This window comes from Parasteatoda tepidariorum, chromosome 2, assembly GCF_982258835.1.
Source record: "Parasteatoda tepidariorum strain Cologne lab strain chromosome 2, Ptep-v5.0, whole genome shotgun sequence".
In the NCBI taxonomy this organism is placed as follows: Eukaryota; Metazoa; Arthropoda; class Arachnida; order Araneae; family Theridiidae; genus Parasteatoda; species Parasteatoda tepidariorum.
Genome location: NC_141756.1, coordinates 16,721,822 through 16,744,995, shown reverse-complemented (window position 1 = coordinate 16,744,995; position 23,174 = coordinate 16,721,822). Strand labels below are relative to the sequence as shown.

Here is a 23,174-nt window from a genome sequence, read left to right as displayed (position 1 = left end):
TTTCTCTGAATAAAACATACTTATTTATCGGCGGATGTGAATTTCTTATCCCTAACGCAATTTGGGAAATAGGATTCGAATAGTTTGATCAGGAGAGTGTTCCAAATTATAAACCCCTTAATTTTTCTTTTTGAATATTTTACCATATCTCAAGGAGCAATTACGCAAATTTAAAAATTTTGAGCGTAATTATAAGATTTATTTACTTAAAAATAATTCAATGCAAAAATTTATTTTTAGTAAATGCAATTTTTTTATTATTTTATTTAATAATAATCGAAAATATTTTGAATTGTAAGGAATATAATAGTTTACATCATTTCAAAGAATGTACTTTTACATGACTTTTACTACTATAAGAATGTACTTTTACTACTACATTAATAAATAACATTTATTACAGGACACTTAATACAGGACAATACACATTATACGATACAAGGCATTTTACTTATCAGCAGAGGCCGTCTGCCTCGTCCGCTACCATCACATTCAATGCGTGGGGAGGTGCGCAATGATATGCGTGCGCATGACGTGTTAAATACGCTTCCTACAATATTAATATTGTGATTGATATTTATACACTATATATTATGATCGATTGATTGATCACCTTGATATTTTTCGTTATTTCCATAGAGTAATTAGCCTAAATTGAAACTGGCTAAAGTTGAAAACCCTAACCTAACAGTCTTAAATAACTGTTACTAACTCACAATTAAAAAGTGTTATTTCATGTGGTGACAGAGCCTTTGAAAATCTACCTTAAGATATGAAGCACTTACCTACAGAAAAAAGCTGACCTTTAAAACGAGATCTTCAAGATTTTGATTAACGGAATAAAAATTCTGATTTACTGAAACAAAAATGGAATCCTTTGTTGCAAAATATTCAATATATTTTTTTTCTTCTTTTCGCTTGATCGCATGAACGAAAATTTAAACTGCTACAAAATATTTTCCTACATATTTTAAATACGATTGACAAAAGTATCTTTTTCCTTATATACTAAACAAATATCTATATATATATATTTACCTGTCTTCAATAATATATATATTTTATAACTTAGAAAAGGTTTTCTAAAGAATAAAGAAATGTGGTGAGTATTTGGAACAGAGTAGCCAGTGGCATCTTGTCATATTCAAGGACAACTTCTACGTACCATTTTTTTGAAAGTTTTCTTATATTGAAGTTTTCTGACACAAAAAATGTCCCTGTGGAGAATTTTGTAGCTCGAGGGTGATAAAACCAGCAAAGTATAATACCATTTGCTAAATGAAGAATGAAAAAATGATTTTGTTTGAAAGGGAGCTTTTTTACTTGTTAATGGCTTTTTTTCAATTTTTTTCTTTGCTGTCATATCATCGAATTCTAAACACAAGTCAGTTCTATTATAATTATTTCTTTCAGTTCTATTATAATGAAATCTCTTTCAAGAAATAAGCGTGCAATTATTTTGTTTTTAAGTTATTAAATTAGCTCACAGGAAAGAAAAGCTAAATAAGTTCCTAACATATGTTTTTAGAAAATTCAAGATAAGATTCACGTTTATCATGCAAATAAAACTTATCATAAATTGAATTTTTTTCGCATAATGGTTACCCAAATGAAAGTGGAAACGTTAAAAATGCGTCAGCAATAGCGGTACTATGACGGAATGTTAATTTAGCGATCCACATACTGCGTAATGTTTGATTAATAAGGTTTTTTGAAGCTCTTTCGCCAATGGAAATAAAAAATAAATAAATAAAAAAAGTCACCGTTTAAGTGCCCAACTCTTGAAGCAAAACTATGATTTTTTAAACTGTGTATCTTGCCGTAAAGAATTAGCTGGAGCTTTAGACACAAAACTAAAATATTTCTAAAATTATTATACTTTTTCAAAAATCTCCAATTTGGAGGCATTTTTCCAGTCAGATAAAAATTATCAAAATCAATGCCTTGTTTCCATTTCTACAAGAAATTTATGAGCCCAGAAATGCAACATTGGAGTAAATTTTTAAAAATTAAAAAATTGAACCTTTTCATTTTCTCAAAACTGTGGTTTTTCTCCATATTGACGTTTTGCTCCGTTTTCGGAATAATCAGAGGGTGCTGGCTTAAAGATATGCTAAACTTGACCCTAACAGACATGATTAGTTGTTGCTAACTAAACTCAGATTAGATATGAAAATAACATCTGAATTATTCTGAAATTATCTGGTATTTACGTTTTTCATTTTAATTTGGGCAACCCTTACCTACAGTATAAGAAAAATATTTAGAGTGAAGGAATCAAAAACAGAACATTTAATTCGAAATAATTTCTTTTCTCGTGACTCATTTAGGAAGATTTGAACGAGCTTTTTCAATAAACGAGAAAAAAATGCAAAAAGAAAAGTTCCAACGTTCAGGAATATGCTTCCTGATCATTCCCAACAATCTTATGCATGCTTTTTGGTTTCAATATTTCTGCTTTCTTGAGTAGTTCAACCTCACTTGCATGCAGCAAAAAGGAAAAAAAAATTCGACATGAAAACAAATATAGTTATTTTACGAAATACATCTTATTACAATAAACTTGCAACAATAATGTTATTACAATAATGTTTTAATAGTTCATTTACTTCTTTGTCTCTTTTCTGCTTTTGTAAATTGAATTCATTTTCTGATTAGATTGCAGTAAACTTAAATCTTATTTTATCTTCTAAAGTAAACTACTGGCAAACTGTATTATTTAATAATAAAAACAATAATTTTTGAAAGAGATATTAAAAATAAGATAAATAGATCAGAAGAAATGAAGAAAAATATTTATAATGAAAATCTTAGGGTTCAAATAAATTCACATGTAGAACAGTATATGAGGGGGAAATGTTAAAGAATTAAAATAATCTCTTGGCAAACTGTAATAATGCAAACTATTAATTTTGAAGAGATAATAAAAATAGTATTGAAGAAATATAGAGAAATATTTAAAATGAAAATACAAGTAGAACAGTATACGAGAAGGGGATATTTTAATTTTATTTTTTTTTCACAAAATTTAATTGCATTGGATAAGAACTATATCGTCGGTATTTACAATAAGAAAATAGTGAGTAAGAGTGGATATTAGAATTTTAACTTTGGAAGAAATATGAAATTAGATTAAAAACGATGTTTCATCGAAACAGCAGCTGGAATCAACAAGATAAATCTTCGGCTTTTAGATCTTTGATTTGCTTTCCGTAGAGGGCTTTAGGGTGAGCGCATTGTCCAACTATATCCAAAGGTTTTCTCGAAGATGTCACTGCCCATTGCAGCTTGCAATCACATTTAATGGGGTTATCTGTAAAGAAATAAAATTTTGTAAATAAAGTTTATCGAAAATTGTTTAAGTTCGTAAATATTTTATTTTTTATGTACAGTCCGCAAAAAAAAAAAGATATCACCCTGAATAACTTTCGTTCTAATGATCCGATTTTCACGAACTAAGTGTCAATCTTAATGGTTCCTGGGGGTGACCTCAAATATGCTAATTAATTAGTGCTAACTATTAATTAAGTTACGAAATCAGACACAAAAACGTACTTTCTCTGAATAAACATATATTTTTTTTTACATATTTGGAATCTAGACACTTGAATTAGGGGGGGTAGACAAAATTTTAAAACAATTGGGTCGTAAATTGGGTTGCAATAAAGGTTTATATATTTGGCGATAGTCCAGAAAACCGCCAAAAAAAGTCGCCTGCGCAAATAAATATTTTAAGATAACCCTTGACTGATTCAAAAGAGAAACGCTTAATTTTACTAGGTTGCTAGGCAACCAATTTTTGACTGTAAAAAAATTGAAATAATGTTTTGTGATTGCTCTGAGAGGTTTAATTAATAGTTAATAGAAAACACCTCGAAGTTTCTAGTCAATAGACAATTTTTAAGTTCATTTATGTCCAAAAAGCAAAATAAATAAATAAATAAATAAAATAAAAAATTATTTTAATCTCTTTTGAAAAGAAAATTTGAATCGATTTATAAGTTTTCAGAAGTTAAATACATGAACTTTTTATCTGATATTATTTAGATTATGCTATTTTTGCTATGTTTATTCGAGGATTTCATACTAAAATCAAATTAACATAACTTATAATAGCTATATACAAAATTTTAGGGATAATGATTTTTACAGCTTTAATCGAGTCTTCTATGCATGAAAGTTTGAAGAAAAAAAAAGTGCATGAAAAATAAAATGTAGATTGTATAGTAATTCTAATGCACATTCACAAGGTTTTCTGTAATTTACGATTTCTTTTTTCTATAACTCAATGAATTGCTGAATGTTTAGTGGCATTTTAAAAACATTGAAATATGTTATGTTTAAGAATAAGATATTGAAATAATATGTTGCATATTGTACGATTCATTGTTTAAAAAATTGCTTCATTTTGCTAGATATTTACGTTACATGGTTTTCTTTGGATAAAGATGATTAGCAAATAGCATCCACATGTTTCGATGCATTCTGAAACTTACGTTCGCAAATTCACCATAAAATGTCGCACAGCATATTCTTCAATTACGATAAGCTACATTTACCACCAAATACTGCTACTATGATTATTTTTGTTATATATATATATATATATATATATATATATATATATATATATATATATATATATATATATATATATATATATATATATATATATATATATATATATATATATATATATATATATATATATATATATATATATATATATATATATATATATATATCTGATATGATACTCTCTTTTTAAACAGAGCTCGTAAGGCCCTTAAGATACTGAAATGGGGGCACGAAAACTTAAAAAAAATTTTTTTTCCTAATGCCCGCCTGTGTTAACATCAGTCAATTCAGGCATCTACAGGGCGACAGATATCTGTGTGGCCTAAGGATTCCTAACGAGCATCAAACATTCTCAAAATTAAGTGTTCATTCACTGGAAAATTTAGTGTTTATTCAATTTAAAAACTGTTTCTTCACTTGGTTATCTTACTACTTATTATTTAAACCACCAAAAGCTTAAAACAATATTATGTAATTTATCTAAATTTTTTTTACATAATTTGCATTTAATAACAAATATGTCGACATGCATTTAATAACAAATACGTCATTTAGCTAAAATTACAAATTTTGAAATTTTTATGATTTTTTTTTAAAGACAAGCTAAGCTTAAGTATTCCTTCACTGGTTAGTTTACCCTATAAGATTTTGAGAAATTTGCGATGTTGTTAGAGATGCTTAAAAATGTTGACTGCGTATTTTTATTAATATTTATAAAATATATATTCAAGAAATTGATGAATATTTTATTCCAAATTTATTCATTCGTATGTATATTATTGAAATTTTATCAGTTATTGAGGAAAAAAAAATAATCACATTAAAGAAGCACAATCTGTTGTATAATCATATTCTATCAGAAGCATGCTTTTATAAAACTCCACATTCTCTGAATAAAATGTATTTTATTCAATAAAATGTTTTATTCAAATTTCTTTACTAAATTGCAAATAGAATTTTAGACGACTAAAGAAGAAACATCGTATTTTATAGCTTAAAAAAATAAAAATGAAAAGATAAGCAAACGATTATTAGCGAAAAAAATATGAATGAAATTTTATGCTAAGCGCGCGAAGTCAAGTTCCTCGCAAGTTTATCACATTTTAATATTAATCGCTCCATTTAATCATTTCTTCATTGTCGCCAAATTATTTTTTTAAAAATAATTAATTTTAATTTTTCTCAGCTTCTAATAAATAAAAACAGTTAAAACTTTAGATTTTTCAATTGAAAAATATGTAGATTAATATGGTATAAAAAAATTCCTACCTTATAATTCAAAAATTTTTCATCCTTAATTTAATTAAATAATAAAAAATAATTAACAATTATTAAAAATTATTTTTTTCGTGAAATTATCTTTGGGTAAATGAGTTTTATGACTGGGTGAAATTTTCTTCGAATTGCTTTATTAGTTTTTAAAATATGACTAAAAACGTAAAAAGTGAAATTAACATTAAGGGGTACGAACTTTGGATCGCTCTCCTGACCAAACTATGGGGACCATATTTCCCAGATTGCGGCTACCCCCTATATTTTGAAGGTTAAGAATCCAAATATGTAAGAAAAAATATATGTTTATTCAGAGAAAGTACGTTTTTGTGTCTGATTTCGTAACTTAATTAATAGTTAGCACTAATTAATTAGCATATTTGAGGTCACCCCCAGAAACCATTAAGATTAACACTTAGTTCGTGAAAATCCGATCATTAGAACGAAAGTTATTCAGGGTGATATCTTTTTTTTTTTGCCGACTGTACTTAAAATTAAATGGAATTTATTGCAAGCCTTTATAATAATGTCAGGAAATCTTCTCAATGTTGTCGAGTTGAGCGGAAATCAAAATTGCATAATTGCATCCATAGACTATCTTCAACTACTTAAAACATTTGCAAACAATTCCTTACATTTGCAACCTTATTACAACCTTATGTATACCTTAAACAATACCTTATAAATACCTTATTTGCAACCTTACAAAGCTTTGTGGAGCTGACGATTCTTTAAAAAGGGAAAAGAATTACCTTATATAATACCTTATTTGCAGCCTTATTACAAACATTTGCATACCTTAAAAAGGGTTGTTGCAATGCGCCTTTTTATGAAATAATCCTTATTAACTTTCTACAGCTAACGCACTTTATTTAAATCTTTAAGTTAATATGAAGAATTATAGCTCCAGCTACAATTTATAATTATCAATATCCATATCATTTATTTCTTGGATAACATTTTCTGAATTCTAAATACCACTACATTTTGGGGTGACTATTAAATAATGTTGTCAAATTCACCTTACTCTGGGATGTACAATGCGAAAAAAGAAGAGGGAGAAGGAAAATGAGCCATTCTGAATAACTTAACAGTTATTTACATCATTCTTTTACAATTATTTGCTTTTACAATTTTTTACATCAATTTAAAAACAAATTATTATTTCTTTCATGCCAAAAAAAAAAATTGCGCAAGATCGGTTGAGTGATTTCTGAGAATTCAAATTTTAAAAACGTCCAAATTTTTAAAATTCGACTTCTCGAGAACTATTCGACTGACTTCACTTAAATTTTACGTTTTCTAAATTCAGTCAAATTTTATAAATCTGTATTTTTTAAAATGATGTAAAATTGCATACCTTACAATTAAAAACTTTCCATTTCAAAAATAAAAAAAAAATTTTATTTTCGAAAAATTATCAATTTTAACAGCACTGGATAAGAATTTCCGATTTGTTAATACACACCTTCATTGGATACATTTTTAGAATTATAAACAAAAAATAAGAAAAAAACATTTAAGATTCTTTTTGAAACTTTTCCCTCCACGTAATCTAAAATATTTCCTAGTGTTGATGCCGCCGGCCATAATGGCAGATCGGTTGCGATTATTCTTGTTTTCCAGTAGCGCTATCTTTAGCCAAGAAGTCGACTTCTGCCACACCCATACATCACACCCATTTATAGGGCGGACCCATTCATACATCCACAGATCGTAATTTTGACCCGAACAAGAGAACGATCAATCTCCAATACAGTACCTCCAGTGGTACTGATTTGTTATGGGAACATGAAGGACTTTGGAACCCAGCAGATTCAACGTGCACCAGTCGCCATGTACTGCACGGACAGTCTTCAGCCCGCTGGATTCGAACTCCCGTTCTCACAATCGTAAGTTCAGTGCCTTGACAACCAGGTTATCCCTGTTAAAAATACTTCCTTAATAGGATATAAATACCATTGTAACTAGACAAATTGGGATAATATAATATTAGGTTTTAAAAAATCAACTTTGCTTTTAAAATTAGTAAAACGATATTATCTATAATAAGAAACATATTTAATGAATACCTCTTAATAATTACTAAATAATTACCTCTTAATTCAACATGAACATCTGGTCTCCAAACGGGTGAAAATACTTCTTCTGGAAGAGTTGAGATTGAGTTATTACTGAGACTCAGAACTTTTAAATTTGAGAGATTGTCAAACACACCCGATGGAAGAGAATAGATTCTGTTGTAACTGAAATTTATAAAAAGAAATAAGTGCTTGTTTCTTCAGCATGAAAGAGATTTTAATGTTTTAATTAAAAACAAAGCACAGATTTGAGGGGGTATATTCCTGCGAGGTTTAAAGCTGGATATTAAATTCATCGAAAAGCACAAAAGTTAAGTGAGCCAGCAAATTTATAAATAAATTTTAAACACTCGAGGATTTAATAAAGAAAATAATTATATTCAGTTAGTAGATTAAGAATTAATATTCTTTGTTTGTTATCTTCAACATAACGTGGGATGTGTTTTATTTTGTGTAGGTGAAATATGTTTTACATTTTTTTGCTTATGCTAATCTTAATATAACTGTAAAAACAATTCCTTTCGTTATCAAATTAATAAATAATTATTCATTAAAGTTTAATATTATTACAATCTTAATTACGAAAAAAAATAAGGTTTTTAAATTTGCGTTTTCAAATAAATAAAATTTACTTTAGTTCGTTTATATTTTGAATTTTCAAAATTTAAACCCAGATTGCATATACTTATATATTTTTTTTGTATTATTCAAAAATAGCTTCAAAATTTAGTGAATGATTTTTGATTAAAAAATCTAGACATATATGATACCACGACATTTAACTTTGATCACTAAATGTTGAAAATTCCTTTTTAACTTCACAGATAACTTTACAGTAGTAAAATTAAGTCAATTATGCAGTACTTTTTAACAAAACTAATCTAAAAAAATAATAACTGTGGCATAAACTTTTGACTATTGACTCAAATCATTACAACAATGTTTTCCAGATAGTTAAAATAAAATCAGATTGTTACTCGGAGAGTTAAAATTTAAAAAAATTGAATCTTCCAAATAAAAAGTATATCTTATATCTTACATCCGTCGTTGAACAGCCGACCCAATTTTGGGTTTACGACTACTAATGTGCAACTCCGTAGCCCTGTAATTTTTGAACCAATCCAGAAGACAAGGAAACTCTTAGATCAGTATCTCCAGTGGTATTGATTTGTTATAGGAACATGGAGGACTTTGCGACTAGACAGATTTAATGTGCATCAGTCACCATTTACTACACCGGTAGTCTTCGGCCGGCAGGGATCAAACCCCACGTACCCTTCGACATGGGCCCAGTGCCCTACCAACCAGGCTATCCCGGTCCTCAAATAAAAAGTTTAGACACAATCAAAGAAAATACATTTCTGAATATGCTTTTGTAACTTAAAATATCAACACTAATTCTTTAGCAGGAATAAAGTATCGCCCCTCGAATCACGGCACACCATACTTTTTTTTCCAGCTTGTAATTAAATATAAGTTTAAAATTATTTCAAATTCATTCTCACGTAAAATAAGTAAACTAGTTAAATTCGTAATAAGTAAACTAGTTATTTCTCTAGCGTATATAGTTAATGGATGAAATACGCGAGCAACTCTGTAAGAATTAAATATTTTAATATCTTTCCATAAACATTTACAGAATATTTTACAAACATTATTACATGTTATAAAAACTGAGAAGAGATTTCTTTCATCTAAAAGAAAATTAACGTGAGAAATACTTTAGCATAATAAATAAAATTTTCTATTTTACTGTAGATCTGATTTCTTAAAGAAAGCATATAATCGATTTTGTTCCACACATTTAAAAAAAGAAACATGCTGTCACATTAACATAACAGTTTTGAAAAAAAATTCTCTTGAGGTACATAATTATTTCAATTTCAAAGAGCATAAAAAAACATCATTATAACAATTTGCTTCTTATTTTGAAACATTAATGACGTATTTATAGAAGTTTAAAAACAAAATTGGATGGTAATTGGGTCGTAAAAATGACAAGAAGCTATAAAATTGTATTGCTATTAAGATTACATATTCTTAAATGTTTTGTTGCAGTAGTTTTGATACTTTTAAGTTAAAAAAATACTGGGCTAATATTTCTTGCTTTTATAAAAACATGTTTAAAGAACCTCGTTCATTTGCTTTAAATTTCCTGCACAGTTTGTTTATTTACTTGTTGAGTATTGCTTATAAGTACGTCAGCGGATAAAGCAAATTTATTTTGGTTTTGTAGACAAAATCACTACTGGCAATTTTCACAAGGTGTTAGAAATCCATTTTTTAACTCTTCCCAAGTCAAAATTCCTGATGGTCCCATTAAAAAAGTTGATGGTTTATGTTGTTTTCAGTGCGATTCATGATGGTCCAACATCATTTGATGATCACCGTCATCCATCCTTTTCCATTCTGCGTTAATGGTTTTTGAAAACCCAACAAACTTCCATCATTACATGATGGAAAATATTACTGTAATGCTAGGACGGCTAACCATTAAGGGAAGTTTAGTTCTCATGAACCAACAATCCATGATGATCCGTAATGGTCCATTATGGTACAATAATACATTAAGATGGTTGAATGTAAAATCTTGTTGGTTCAGCAGGAATATACCATCAAAACCATTTGCTTTTATTTTTATTTTGGCCCATCATAAATCAGGCCGAATTCCTACAATGGGGTAATGGTGCTTCATGATGGTTCCAACAGTTGATTGCTAAGAATCTATGATGGAAATTTTTGATGGTTGAATATGAACGAACCATCAAAACAAGTTGCTATTCTTATATTGAACCATCATAAATCAGCCCGAATTACTACATTGGGGTGATGGTTACTTATGTTGGTTTCCATCAAAAAATATAATCGTTCATGATTGAATTATTGATGGTTGCCATCAAGATTATGTTGGTCCATCAATGGAAAGCCATCAAAAATTTTGAATTGGGTTTGCTTACGGCTGGTGCAACAGATGGTCCTGTACTGCAAGTACTGTCATACTTCGAAGGGAAAAGATTAATAGTATGTGATTACGGTACGCATAGAATTTGAAACATGATGAAATGTGCGAAACTTTTAAATGCGAGAATTACACCTTAATGCTTATTTTATCTTAAAATTTTAATCTCTCTATTTTTTGTTATAGGACTTATATTTTTTTCATTAATGTGTACCTGGCATTTAGAATCAAGATTGCCGCTATTTTAAGATTTTCTTTTATTCGCTGTGTTTGTTTTAGTTTTTATGAATCGAATGGGATCGTGAATCGAATAGTTTGAAGCACAATTATGTAATTTCTGAAAATTTAGATTCTTTTCATTTACATTTTGTAAGAAATTTTTATTTGTTTTCCTGATGTTCAATCTATTTTTTCAAAATTTTATTTCTCATATTGATTTATTTCAATAAATTAATCATAATTCATTTTAAAGTAGTTTTCATTTCATTTTCATTTCAATTGTTTTAGAATTGTTTTACAGATAAATAATTTTCTACAAATTAATTTGAAGTGCTTTCTTATAGTAGTTCAGTTATTTTATCATGCATAGTAGTATTAGATATTCTTGTCGTATAAAACATGAAACCTACAAAATCTAACTTTAGCATATAAAATTTAAAATTTTTTTCATGGTGTTGCTAGTACTAGTATGTTATTCACGCCCCACTTGAGCTGCAGAATTCTCTATTGGTGACGCAGTGAAGCACTTAACGATTGTTGCTGTTGTCGTCGGCCATATGGCAATGGGGATGCGATTTTTTTCTAGTGGCGCCATCTATGTCTAAGAATTCGAATTCTGCCACATTCATACGTCACACCTGTTTAGAGAGCTGACCCATTCATAGATTCATTCATTCACTGATCGTAATTTTGATCTGATTCAGAGAACGATCAATCTCCAATACAGTACCTCCAGAGTTATTGATTTGTTATGGGAACATGGAGGACTTTGTGGAGGACAGATTTACTTGCGCCTATCACTATTTGTTATTCGGTTGGGTGTGCTCGATCTCCCGTTCTCACGAGCGTGAGTCAAGAGCCCTGCCAACCAGGCCTCGCCTTAACGGCAGTTTACTGAGGATCTATACCACGCATCCTTGGTCCCTTCGCTGGTTGATTAAAGCTATTAATGATGCTAGATTTTGGGGATCTACTGGGAATCGTGTTTTAACAAACAGTCCACTGAGTTACTCCATAAGCTCACCTACAAATAAATATAAAGATTTCTGTTCCAAGGGCTGCCGTGTAAAAGTTGAAGTAGATATATGTTAATTAAAAACTTAAATTCATTTTAGAATTTGTTACATAATATATTTCTTTTACATAATCAAAAGAAACGTGATGCATTATGTAAATTTAGAGTTCCAGATCACATGTTTCATGTTTTTAGAATTTTGGCTAAATAGAATGCAAGATGTAATTACACAAATGATAATTGCGAAATTCACTATCAAAAGGTGACAAATCTATATCATTTGGCGGTTAAATTAAAATTTTTGAGCTGCGCTATTCATCTCTAGGGAGTTGTCAGCTGCCTCATTAGTCAATTTCTGAAGATAAGAAGAAGACTGTGAATTAGAATTCAGAATGCGAGTTTTGAATTTCCTGTGGAAAGCACTCTATCTTTACTTTAAATCTTTTTCTTAAAATACTTAATGTGCTTTATATTTATATAAATTTAAAAATATTATATTTTCATTTGAATATTTAAGTTATTGAATAAAGATTAAAGACATTTCAAAAGTGATAGTATAGTATTTAATTAATCAAGTTACATTATCGTTATATTCATAAGTAATGTGACCAACATGTAATTTGGAATCAATATCGGTTAGTTTCAAGCTAAGTTTTAGCAATTATTATTATAAATATTATGGGCTAACTGATGACGATGTTAGATTATCTCGATGATTAAATTTCCATAAAATTTCAAAGTGGTGTTAAAAATACTTGGAGACATTATCTGGTTTAATTTTAAATAATGTTACAGAATAGTATTTTATTTAGTATTGCCGTCATCGATGAACTTAGATTCCGCAAAGCAAGTTCCTTTCCATTTAAAAATGAAAATAAAATAAAACTGATAAGGCAATTTCGGAAGTATTCCACTTTTCTTTGCTCGTAGAGTTTTTGCCAAGTTTATCCCCTCTGTAAGCGTCTTTTTAGTCTTTTATACCACGATTCACTAGTGTTTTATAAATTTTTTTTATTTAACGAGAGTCCATCTCAATCTTAGATAAGAAAATTTAGATACTTTAGTTTTCTCAAATGATTTTTAGAATAACTGTGTTATTTTGTTCTTTGCACTTACAATAAAAATCCTATTTTCCAGAGTGAAGATACAAAGACTACATCTGTACAATATAATATTCAAAATTCACTAAAATTTCTTAATTTGTTACAAAACAGGTTTCTGTGTAATGCTATAGAACAATTTTTACAATTTATGATATTACTATCTTCGCCTGTTTGAGGATAATAATTTCAACTAACTCATTAAGAATAATACAACCTATCAATACTTTTTTTAAGAACTCGAGAGGAAATAATAGGAGTATGAGTATCCAGTATTCACCGGAAATTGAACCTGGTAGTTTTAATTTATAAAAAGCTCTAACTTCTATATCTTTCCGTCAGACACTGTTAACGGTTTTTACTTAAATAAAAAAGTGTTGGTGAACCCTCCAAATCCTCTGAAACTTCACGCGTGAGTGTGGAAATAATTGCATTAAACTTGTAAGAATTTTCATTTCGTCAAAAAACAGTTTGCTTCATGACGAAATGATTATCATAAATAATGAAAATACAGACGAAGAACTACTGAAATGTTAAAAATGAAGGTTCCATTTCCGATGTGCATAATAAGAATGATTAAAATTTATTTCCTTGCTAAAATTTGTTTTTTCAAAGTAGTCTTCAATACTCATAAAAATTAAGAAAATCCAAGATAAGAAATTTTAAGCGCTGCTGACGTCCATGTTTTGGGATTTCTACTTTACGTAAATTTTTTTGCTTGACTGTAAAAAAAAAATCATGTACATTTATGATTTTTAATCACAAGCTAAATTGTTTGTGCAAAACCGTAAAACTTATGAAGTAAATCAGTAGTCAGAATGGTTTTTACCATAGAATAACTTTTTCCTTAGAAATTCCGAAGTTAATCCGTAATCAGAACGGTTTTTTACCATAGAAGAAGAATTTTTTTCTTTAGAAATTCCGAAGCAAATCAGTAATCAGAATAGTTTCTTACCATACAAAAAAAAAAGTTTTTTCCTTAGAAATTCCGAAGAAAATTCGCAGTCAAATTGGTTTTTTACCATGCCAAAACCAACTTTTTATGTAAAAGTTACGGAGAAAATCCGTTGTCACAATAGTTTTAAACACACGAAATCAAATTTTCTCTCTTAAAGTTACAAAGTAAATTTGCAGTCTTAACTGACTTTTACCATATGGAAACGCGTTTTCTCCGCGAGAGTTACGAAATAAATCTGGTAGATGAATTCGCATTGCCCAATCATCGCGGGGATTCGAACCAGGAGCACATCATTGTGTTCAGCTAGAACTCTGAGCCACCACGGGTCTATGGAGAAAAGTCTGAAACTGCTTTTACCTTATAAGTCGTAGATATTGAAATCGTATTTTAATGTAAAAATATTTAAACCTATAGTGGTCTGATCATGAGACTTATGATCCTTGTTGAAACGCATGAAGTTAAAAATAATGAAACTCACTAAAATAAATTTTAATATTTCGTGAACATTCCTATTTATAAAAATAAATGAATTTTTCCTGCTTTTTCAAAATAATGGTAAGTAAAATAATTGTTGAAAATTAAGTGCAAGTATAAAAAACAATCGTTTAATGATCTGAGAAAGGCGAGTTATCGTACAGTAAGAAAAGTCGCATGACAAAATTTTTTTATTTCAACTGTCGATTTTAATCAATTGATGATTAGTGTGAGAAAAAAAACTTTTGTCAACAAAACAGCTTTAAATAGCTAAATATACGGGGAAAGTCAGGAGAAAATGCGTATTTATTACAGTATGCTTAGAAATACGCATACAGTATACTTAGAAATATGTATACAGTATACCTAGAAATTTATTACAAATAACTTAGAAATACGCATATTTACAGTATGCGCATACTTAGGAACTTGAAATTATGAGGGGGTGTAGAAAAATGTATGAGGAGGGTGATAATAATAAAAATGGATATTCGATTACTTTTTCGAGAATTATTAACTATTTAACTTGTAGTATATAATAACCATGCGAGATGATATACAATTCGCTGAATTGCAACAACTAGTTAAAATTTAACTCGCTGAATTTCATTTTGAAATTTCAGTATGATAAATATTGCTATTTAAAGTGCTTTTTTTCACTAATATATTCTTCTAACTTTTTTTGCTTTCATTAATGACTGTTTATGAAATCTTGTAGAAAAATTTTGCTTTCGAAATTTTCATTTTAAAAGCTCGCGTTTGATTTGATACCAAAAAATATATTTAAGAAAATCAGTAAGTAAAAAATAAGAGAGTGATAGTTTAGATGTTTCCAGTTGTATTGATGTTTTTAAAATTAAGATATGAATCGTTTCCCAGTCAGAAATAATACATGATATAAAGGTTATCGTTGTTAACAAGTTTCTCATTTACTATTTCTTACTTAAGGTACTAAAGAAATGACCAAAATATCGATATTTTTTTATTGCTTATAATAAAACTTCAAATGCACTGTAAAAAAATCATCTCTCTATGTGCATTTTTACAAAAGTTATGAATGATTTTAGGTTGCCATAAACAGAAACTTGATCAGAAGACTTTAAAGTGTCTTTTCTCATAGATGATAATTTTGTGTTTTAATCTTAATTAAATTCATAAGGAATTTTTTCTATCTAAGAAAAATCATTGAAGTAAACTTTTGTATCTTAAGTATAATACACTTATTTAAATTGTGCAGCAATTTTTACAGCATGTTATATAAACCTAATAGGAATTTTTGACCTTTTCTTTCTACTTTTTTACAAAATAATCTACAAGAAATGTTCTAATTGAAATATAAGCAAATGAATGCACAAAATTGTTAAAATAAATATTGTAAGCATTAAGAAAATTTTTTTGAAAATATACTAAAATAAAAAAGCCTTAAAGATTTAAAAAAATTCGAATTTTTTCATTTTTCTTTAAATTTAAAAAATAGATTGCTGATACCCTATTTTTTTAAATATAAATAATCCGAATTCGTCACTTCAGAAAAAAGTATCCTCCATGTTATATATTTCGTTTTGGCTTAAGCAGCATTTTGTTTTGATACTTTTATAAAATCTAAAATTTTATTTGCATTCATTAAAATAATCAAAAATGTTTTCTTCCATTTTTTTTCATTAAATAACTTCCAAACGAAGTCATAAATTAATTGAAATAAAAAGGAAATGTTATTTTTTGATTAAAATTCCTATTTATTTTAATTAACGCTAAAGCTCGTACATTTTTGAAAAAAGCTTATCCTATTCATATATTTCATAACAGCACAAAAGTTTTGGAATTAATTTTTGAAAAGAAAATAATAATAATATTAAATCTTTCAATCAGAATAAAAACAATAAGGCTCTAAACTAAATTGAAATTTTATAAAAAAATTTCGTCGCATTGCCAACAAAACTTAAAAATGAATTTTAGAGAACAAATATCTTTTTTAGGAATACTTAAGTAATTTAAAAACAATATGACTCAAGAGAATCTAAGAATATTTAGAAAATAAAAGAGAATTATAAAACGTACTAAAATTGATTCTCTCAGTCAAAAATAGTAAAATTTTCTTAAAAACATACTGTTTTTAATTTGAGTTATTTATATATTTTTTCTTTTTACATTCCGAGTCTTATCTTATTGCACTCAAATAATGAGAATGGACTTTTCATGAGTATTATATCAAAAAATTAGGAATAAAACCAACATTCAAAAATTCTTTTGGTAAATACAATACTTAATACATTTTTTAATTCGAATGAAGAAGTACCAAAAATTACGCATGCATAATCCGTGACAAGTCTTGCGAAAGAGAAAAAGTTTAATTTTCATTATTGCTTTTAAATTTCTGTTTGTTAACGCAAGAATAACTCCTTTACATACAGACAAATTCCTTAACTATTCTTTATGTGACACAAAACGTTTCTACAGTTCAAAATCTGAAAGATGGTTTTATATATTCATTAACGATGTATCCATAAAAAATTAACTTCGTGAAAACAAATAAAACTTAAATGCAGCACTTGATTCTTTATTGTTTACTTTATTTAATGAAACATGCTTTCGCATCATATCTGGCCAATGTAAAAGTATAAAAAATATCTTTAGCAAGTAAAATGTAATAATGCTATGAGTAAATAAAGATAATTGTCTATTGGTATTCGCCTTTGGAAAACAAACATGATTTGAAATCTTTGCACAATATTGCCAAAAATGAAAACTTATTAAACCGTAAAATTAATGCAAACCCATCTTCTTGAATTATATTACACCAATTTACGCTTTAATAGATAATCTCATAAAAATATGTTTTCAGTGTTAATTAATTTTTCGTTTTGTTTTGAAAGATTATATAGTTTTAGAAGAAATAAAATTGAAATTGTGTTGTGACAATGCAGTATAGATTTTTCTGTGTTTGTTGTCATAGTGGGAAACATGTTTGAATGACTTTCATTACAAGAAATGCAAATTGAAAAAAAAATTTATTTTGTGTAGCATAATTTGTAAACAAATTTTGAGAGAATTTTAAGGAACCGTTTGTCTATTTAGGAAATTTTCTATTCTAATTTCAGTTTTTTTCAGTCTGAACGCATCATTATTTTAATTTAATTCGAAATAAAATGTATTCTTTAGAGATAAATATTTATTTGAGAAATAGAGATACGAAATTTTATTTTTTTCTTATACTTTGTTTTCAATAAATTGCTAAATCTGGTAATTACTAAAGATATTGATGTAATAAGAATATTTTTGTTGATATATGCTTTAAAATATATTTTTAAAATTTAAATGTTTTCTCAATAGGTATAAAAATGTGTATTTTAAGGATAAAAGTAATGTTTTCAAAATATTTTATTTTTGGTTTCATAATTTTATAAGTTATGTTTTTCTAACTGTAAGAAGAAACTTTTAAATTAAAATAAAATATCCAAGATTTTATCTCCCTTACTATACACTGAGGGGATCTATCTCACGGAATAGCATTTTATAAAGTGTTGGACCTCCTCTAGCTTTACGTAATTCAGCAATTCGACGTGTCATGGACTCAACAAGTAGTTAATGTCATGGACTCAACAAGCAGTTAGTGTCATGGACTCAACAAGTAGTTAATGTCATGCACTCAATAAGCAGCTAGTGTCATGAATTCAACAAGTAATTAGTGTCATGGACTCTTGCAAGAATATTCAGCTATGCAGCATCATTGGATGTAGAGTTTTGTTTCCGAAATGACCCATCAATTGTATTCCATAAATGTGCGATCTAGTTGTCCAAATCATTCTCTGGAATGTTCTTCAAGTCAGTCATGAGCAATTAAGACTCGTGACTGGTTTTGTTTGAGTTCAGTGCACGAAATAAAAAACGAACCACCTTGAATAACTTTTGATCTAATGATTGGATCTTCACGTTCTATGACTCAATCTTAATAGCTCGAGGGGGTGACCTCAAATGTTCTAATTAATAAGTGCAGATGACATATTAAGTTATGAAATCAAACACAAAAACGTATTTTCTCTGAATAAACATACCTTTTTATCGATGGATTCAGATTTCTGACCCCCAAAATATAGGGAGCAGCGGCAATTTAGAGAATAAGGTCTCCATTGTTTAGTTAGGAGATCGGTCCAAAATTTGAACCCCTTAATATTAATCTTACTTTTTGAGTATTTCGCCATATCTCGGGAACTTTTTAAGAGAGTTGAAAAGTTTTTGCACGCACTTATAAAATGCGTTTATTCAAAGATAATTCCATGCAAAAAGTAAATTTTAGTGCATATTTATTATTTTTTATTATTTTATTAAATAATAGTCAACAAAATATTGAATTGACAATTTTTCACATCATTTTGAAGTTTGTAATTTTACATGGCGAAATACAAACTTTGAGCGAAACCGGTCGAATAGTTCCTGAGAAATAGAATTTTAAATACAAGACTTTTTTAGTTTAATTTTTAATGGTTAAGGTTACACCCTAGTAACATTAAGGTCCTAGAATGTGAAAATCCGATCATTATATTAAAAGGTATTCGTGGTGGTCCGTTTTTTTTTGTTTTGCGCACTGTACATAAGTTCTTAAAGGACTGCAAGTGATCACCAAGACGGGGAAAAGCACATTCCCAGGCAATAATCGGTGCAATCGGACCATAGCTCCATGACACAAAAAAAGCGTCGTGTCTGCATTTTTTCTGCACGGTCTAAACCATGCGTCACGAAGTCTACATTTTTTATATGGCATATATGAAACGAATGACAATAGTAAACAATTATTTTGGCTACAAACCTCATACCGCCTCTAAAGGCATTACGAAAATAATTCATTTAAAATAGAAGTTGGAAATGAAAGGGAATCGGATGCTGTGTTGATAAACCATCACCATCAGTGATGATAAATGATTTTGAAACATGATTGATTAAAGAAAGAAGATAAGCTTTATTGTAGGATAAGCAAAAGTTTATTGAATGTAAATAACCGAAAGTATTACATTTCAAAAAGTGTTTTATTTTCTTTTTATTCCTTTAAGAGTAGTTTTTTGAGAAATAAAGCTTATTTTCTTCAGTTTCAAAGCAAAAAACTCTTTTCATGTCTTTTCTGGTAATTTTTTTATTATTTAAACAGATAAATGTTGCAAGGCAAATATGCATGTCTAAAAATATAATTTTGCTTTCTTGTAAACTATTTATTGTTAAAACTTCAATAAAGATTTTTTATGCTAGAATTTATTATATTATTAAAACAAAAGTCATTTATTATAATAAAGAATTTCAAATATCATTTATTATAATAAGAGCAAGGGATAGAAGTATTATTAAAAAACGATTTTATATTTTTATAATAAAAAAATGAAAAATTATACTAATGAGAATTTAAAAAGTAATTAATTATTACCTTATGATGAAAGCTTATAATATATATATTTAGAGTACAGAGCAAGACAAAAAATAAACGGTTTGGTGGGCCCAAATTAATATTTAAGTGAGGAGAAAAAAAGCACAAAACTATTAAAATTTGACATCTTAGTGTTGAATAGGAATTTTATGTTCAGAGTCATCAAAACATATTGATCTGTCAACAAATCAAATCAAATGTTGTTATAAATGTGTGTTAATAAATGTTGTTATATATGTGTGATAGTGATTAAAAATTAAGGAGACAATTCATTACAGTTTTTATACATTTTTATGAGTGTAGAAGACAATGGTTTCTTTTTAGACAAATTTAATGTTTTTATTACAAATTTATTTTAGTTATTTATGCTGGTAACTGTGTTCTATATGATGCATAAATTGATTTATTTTGTAATGGTTTGATTCTATTGCAGTAACCTACTGTAGTTAGATCCAGAATTCAAGCAGAAAAAGATGAATCAATTTCAGCCAAACAGAAAGTTTTTTTTAGATTTAAAAAGGAAATTTTTGTTTTTGTTTTTGCTAGAAATAGTAAAGTTTTCCAACATTGTGAGTAACTTTTTCGTAATATTAGCTCATATTGTGTATTGATTTAAAATAAGCTAACTTCCTTACATAATCCTAACAGGTGAAAAGAAAAAATGTTTCACGTAAAATGTCAAAAACAAATTTTTCAGTAGAAACTTCAACTAACTTCAACCCATTTTAAGATTTATTAATAATATTTGATAAAAAAATATATAAGTGTGTTACTGTGAATGACCGAAATTGGTGATTGTTGACTTCCTACGGTGAATGTTGATAACCACATAGTCGTTTTGGTAATTGTCCGAAATATATACTGGGTCCAGTTAAGTGCCACTGTCAGGTACGCCATACATCAAAGTTTTTTCAAGCTTCAGTGACCCTGGCCGGTATGCATTTGTCCGGTATGCCCTACTTCAATGTTTTTTACGGTCAAGAGCCACTACCCAGTATGCATTTAACCAGTACTCTGATGCTTCTCCTAATCTATCCTCAGCAGGTATTAAAATATGATCAGATGCTGAGTTGGACGAAATTAACTTCTAGTAAATCATTTTGAATTTAGCTCTGGTATTTAACCAATCAAAGTACTTGTTACTGTGAATGACAGAAATGGGTGGTTGTTGACTTCCTGCGATTAATGTTGATAATCACATTGTCGCTTTAATAAATGTTCGAAATATATATTTGGTCCAGTTACGTGCAGCTGCGTGATATATATTTGACCGGTATGCCTTACATCAATGTTTTTTTAAGGTCAAGTGCCACTGCCCAGTATATATTTCCGAACACTGATGTTTCTCCTAATCTATCCTTAGCAGATATTAAAATATCAAATAAATATAAAATTATCAACGAATAAATTAATATCAAATCGGATATAACAAATATTTCAGAGATTCACGGTAACAAATATACTATTTCTTGCAAAAGTAATTGAAATTGCTTATAATCATTTAATTTTTTAAGGTTTACTAAATATTGTGATATAAATTACTGCAATGCAATTTAAGAATTTTAAGCTTATTGCTGCTAATTTTTTCATATGCATCGAATAATTAAAATCTCGCAATACGCCATAAACTTGCACTCTTTTTGTTGACATTCCTTTAAGTTATACCAAGTAAAGTCATTATATAATATATAACTTTTCACAATATAATAAATAACTATAAAATATGTCTCACAATACAATATATGTCTCACAATATAATATGTAACTTTTAAAGTGATTCCGGAAATGCATCACACATAATTAAGTGTATTTTTTTTTATTGTGTAAAAAGGAATTACAAGAAAACAGCCATTAAAATTAGATACTTACTCAAGTCTTAAATGTTCCAAACTAGAGGGGTTCTTTAGCACCAGTTTTGGGAAAGTTCTCAATTTATTATGAGAAATTCGCAGATAAGTTAAACTCGTGAGCACTCTGAAGCTGTCTGGTCTGATATCACTTACATTACCAGCAGCTATTGTCACGGATTTTATCGATTTAGAAATCGAATGGCAAAAACTGGAGTCGATGGTGCTGTTGAGCGTCACATTATACATGGACAATGTTTGCAAATTCCTTAAATGCTCAAAATCTTCCCAAACCGGTTTCGTTTGGAATGACACATTTTCCAAAGATAAATGGTGAAGTCCAAGATCGGTTGATGAATTCTGAAATGATTCAAACGTGCTGTTTGAAATAATCAGCGTGTTCAAGCTCACATTTCGAAACACATTTAGAGGTAAATGAGTCCAATTTAAATTACTTATTTGCAATAATACAACATTCTCCGGCAAATTTGAAAGAACAGAATTTAGCGCATCGAAGTTTTTCAGTTTTGAACAATGTAAATCAAAGTCATTTGTACTTGAAATGCAGGAATTGTTATTTGCAGAAGTGGTTGCAGGTGCAGTGTAGCATTTAGACACGGATAAAAGAAACGCTGCAATGCTCAGCATACAGGAGGAGTGGCTTTTAATCGAATACATTTTTCGATATTAGTTGGTAATAAATAAAAAGGATTCATCTGGGTTAACTTAGCTTTATATATTTTCAAGTCATTTGCAGACCGGTTGCTGAAACAGCAACTTCGAGCTCGATAAAAGTCCCGGGATTCGAGCACGATAAAATTCGATTTTCTCAAGAGATCCATTATGAATGCTTTCATCAGCATTACGCTCAGTTCTTGGAAACAGACATAAACAATGTGGTTTAAAGTCTTATTGTTTATCGCTATTCAAACATCATGAGAATAAAAGTAATCCGATTCAGTAACGAGAAACCTTAGTTTAGTTTATCAGATTTAAAATAGTTAATAAGTTTCAGCACAAGGTTATGTTTCAGGGACCTTGTACAAAATGAAAGATTTTTTAATGAGTTAAATGTTGAAAATTTAATCTTAAAATGCAAATTATTTTAATCAATTAAAAATTAAACTTTAATAGATATTGAAATGAGGGAAACTCTTTTATGGATTAAAATTATGCTAAATAAAATGCAGTTGGGCATGTAAATTTCCTTAAATTCATTCACAAGCAAGCCCAATGTGTCATGCGTAAGAACTTAAGCAAA

General features: G+C 28.5%; 1 protein-coding gene across 1 annotated transcript; it reads right to left on the bottom strand.

The window, feature by feature from the left end:
* Positions 1–2,985: 2,985 nt before the first annotated feature.
* On the bottom strand, positions 2,986–22,609 carry LOC107448834 (uncharacterized). The gene is made up of 3 exons (XM_021147747.4): positions 21,936–22,609; positions 7,948–8,096; positions 2,986–3,313 (listed from the first exon to the last, which is right to left on the bottom strand). The coding sequence occupies exons 1-3, from the start codon at positions 22,589–22,591 to the stop codon at positions 3,168–3,170; spliced, it is 951 nt and encodes a 316-aa protein (XP_021003406.2). The 5' UTR covers positions 22,592–22,609; the 3' UTR covers positions 2,986–3,167.
* Between the last annotated feature and the right edge of the window lie 565 nt (positions 22,610–23,174).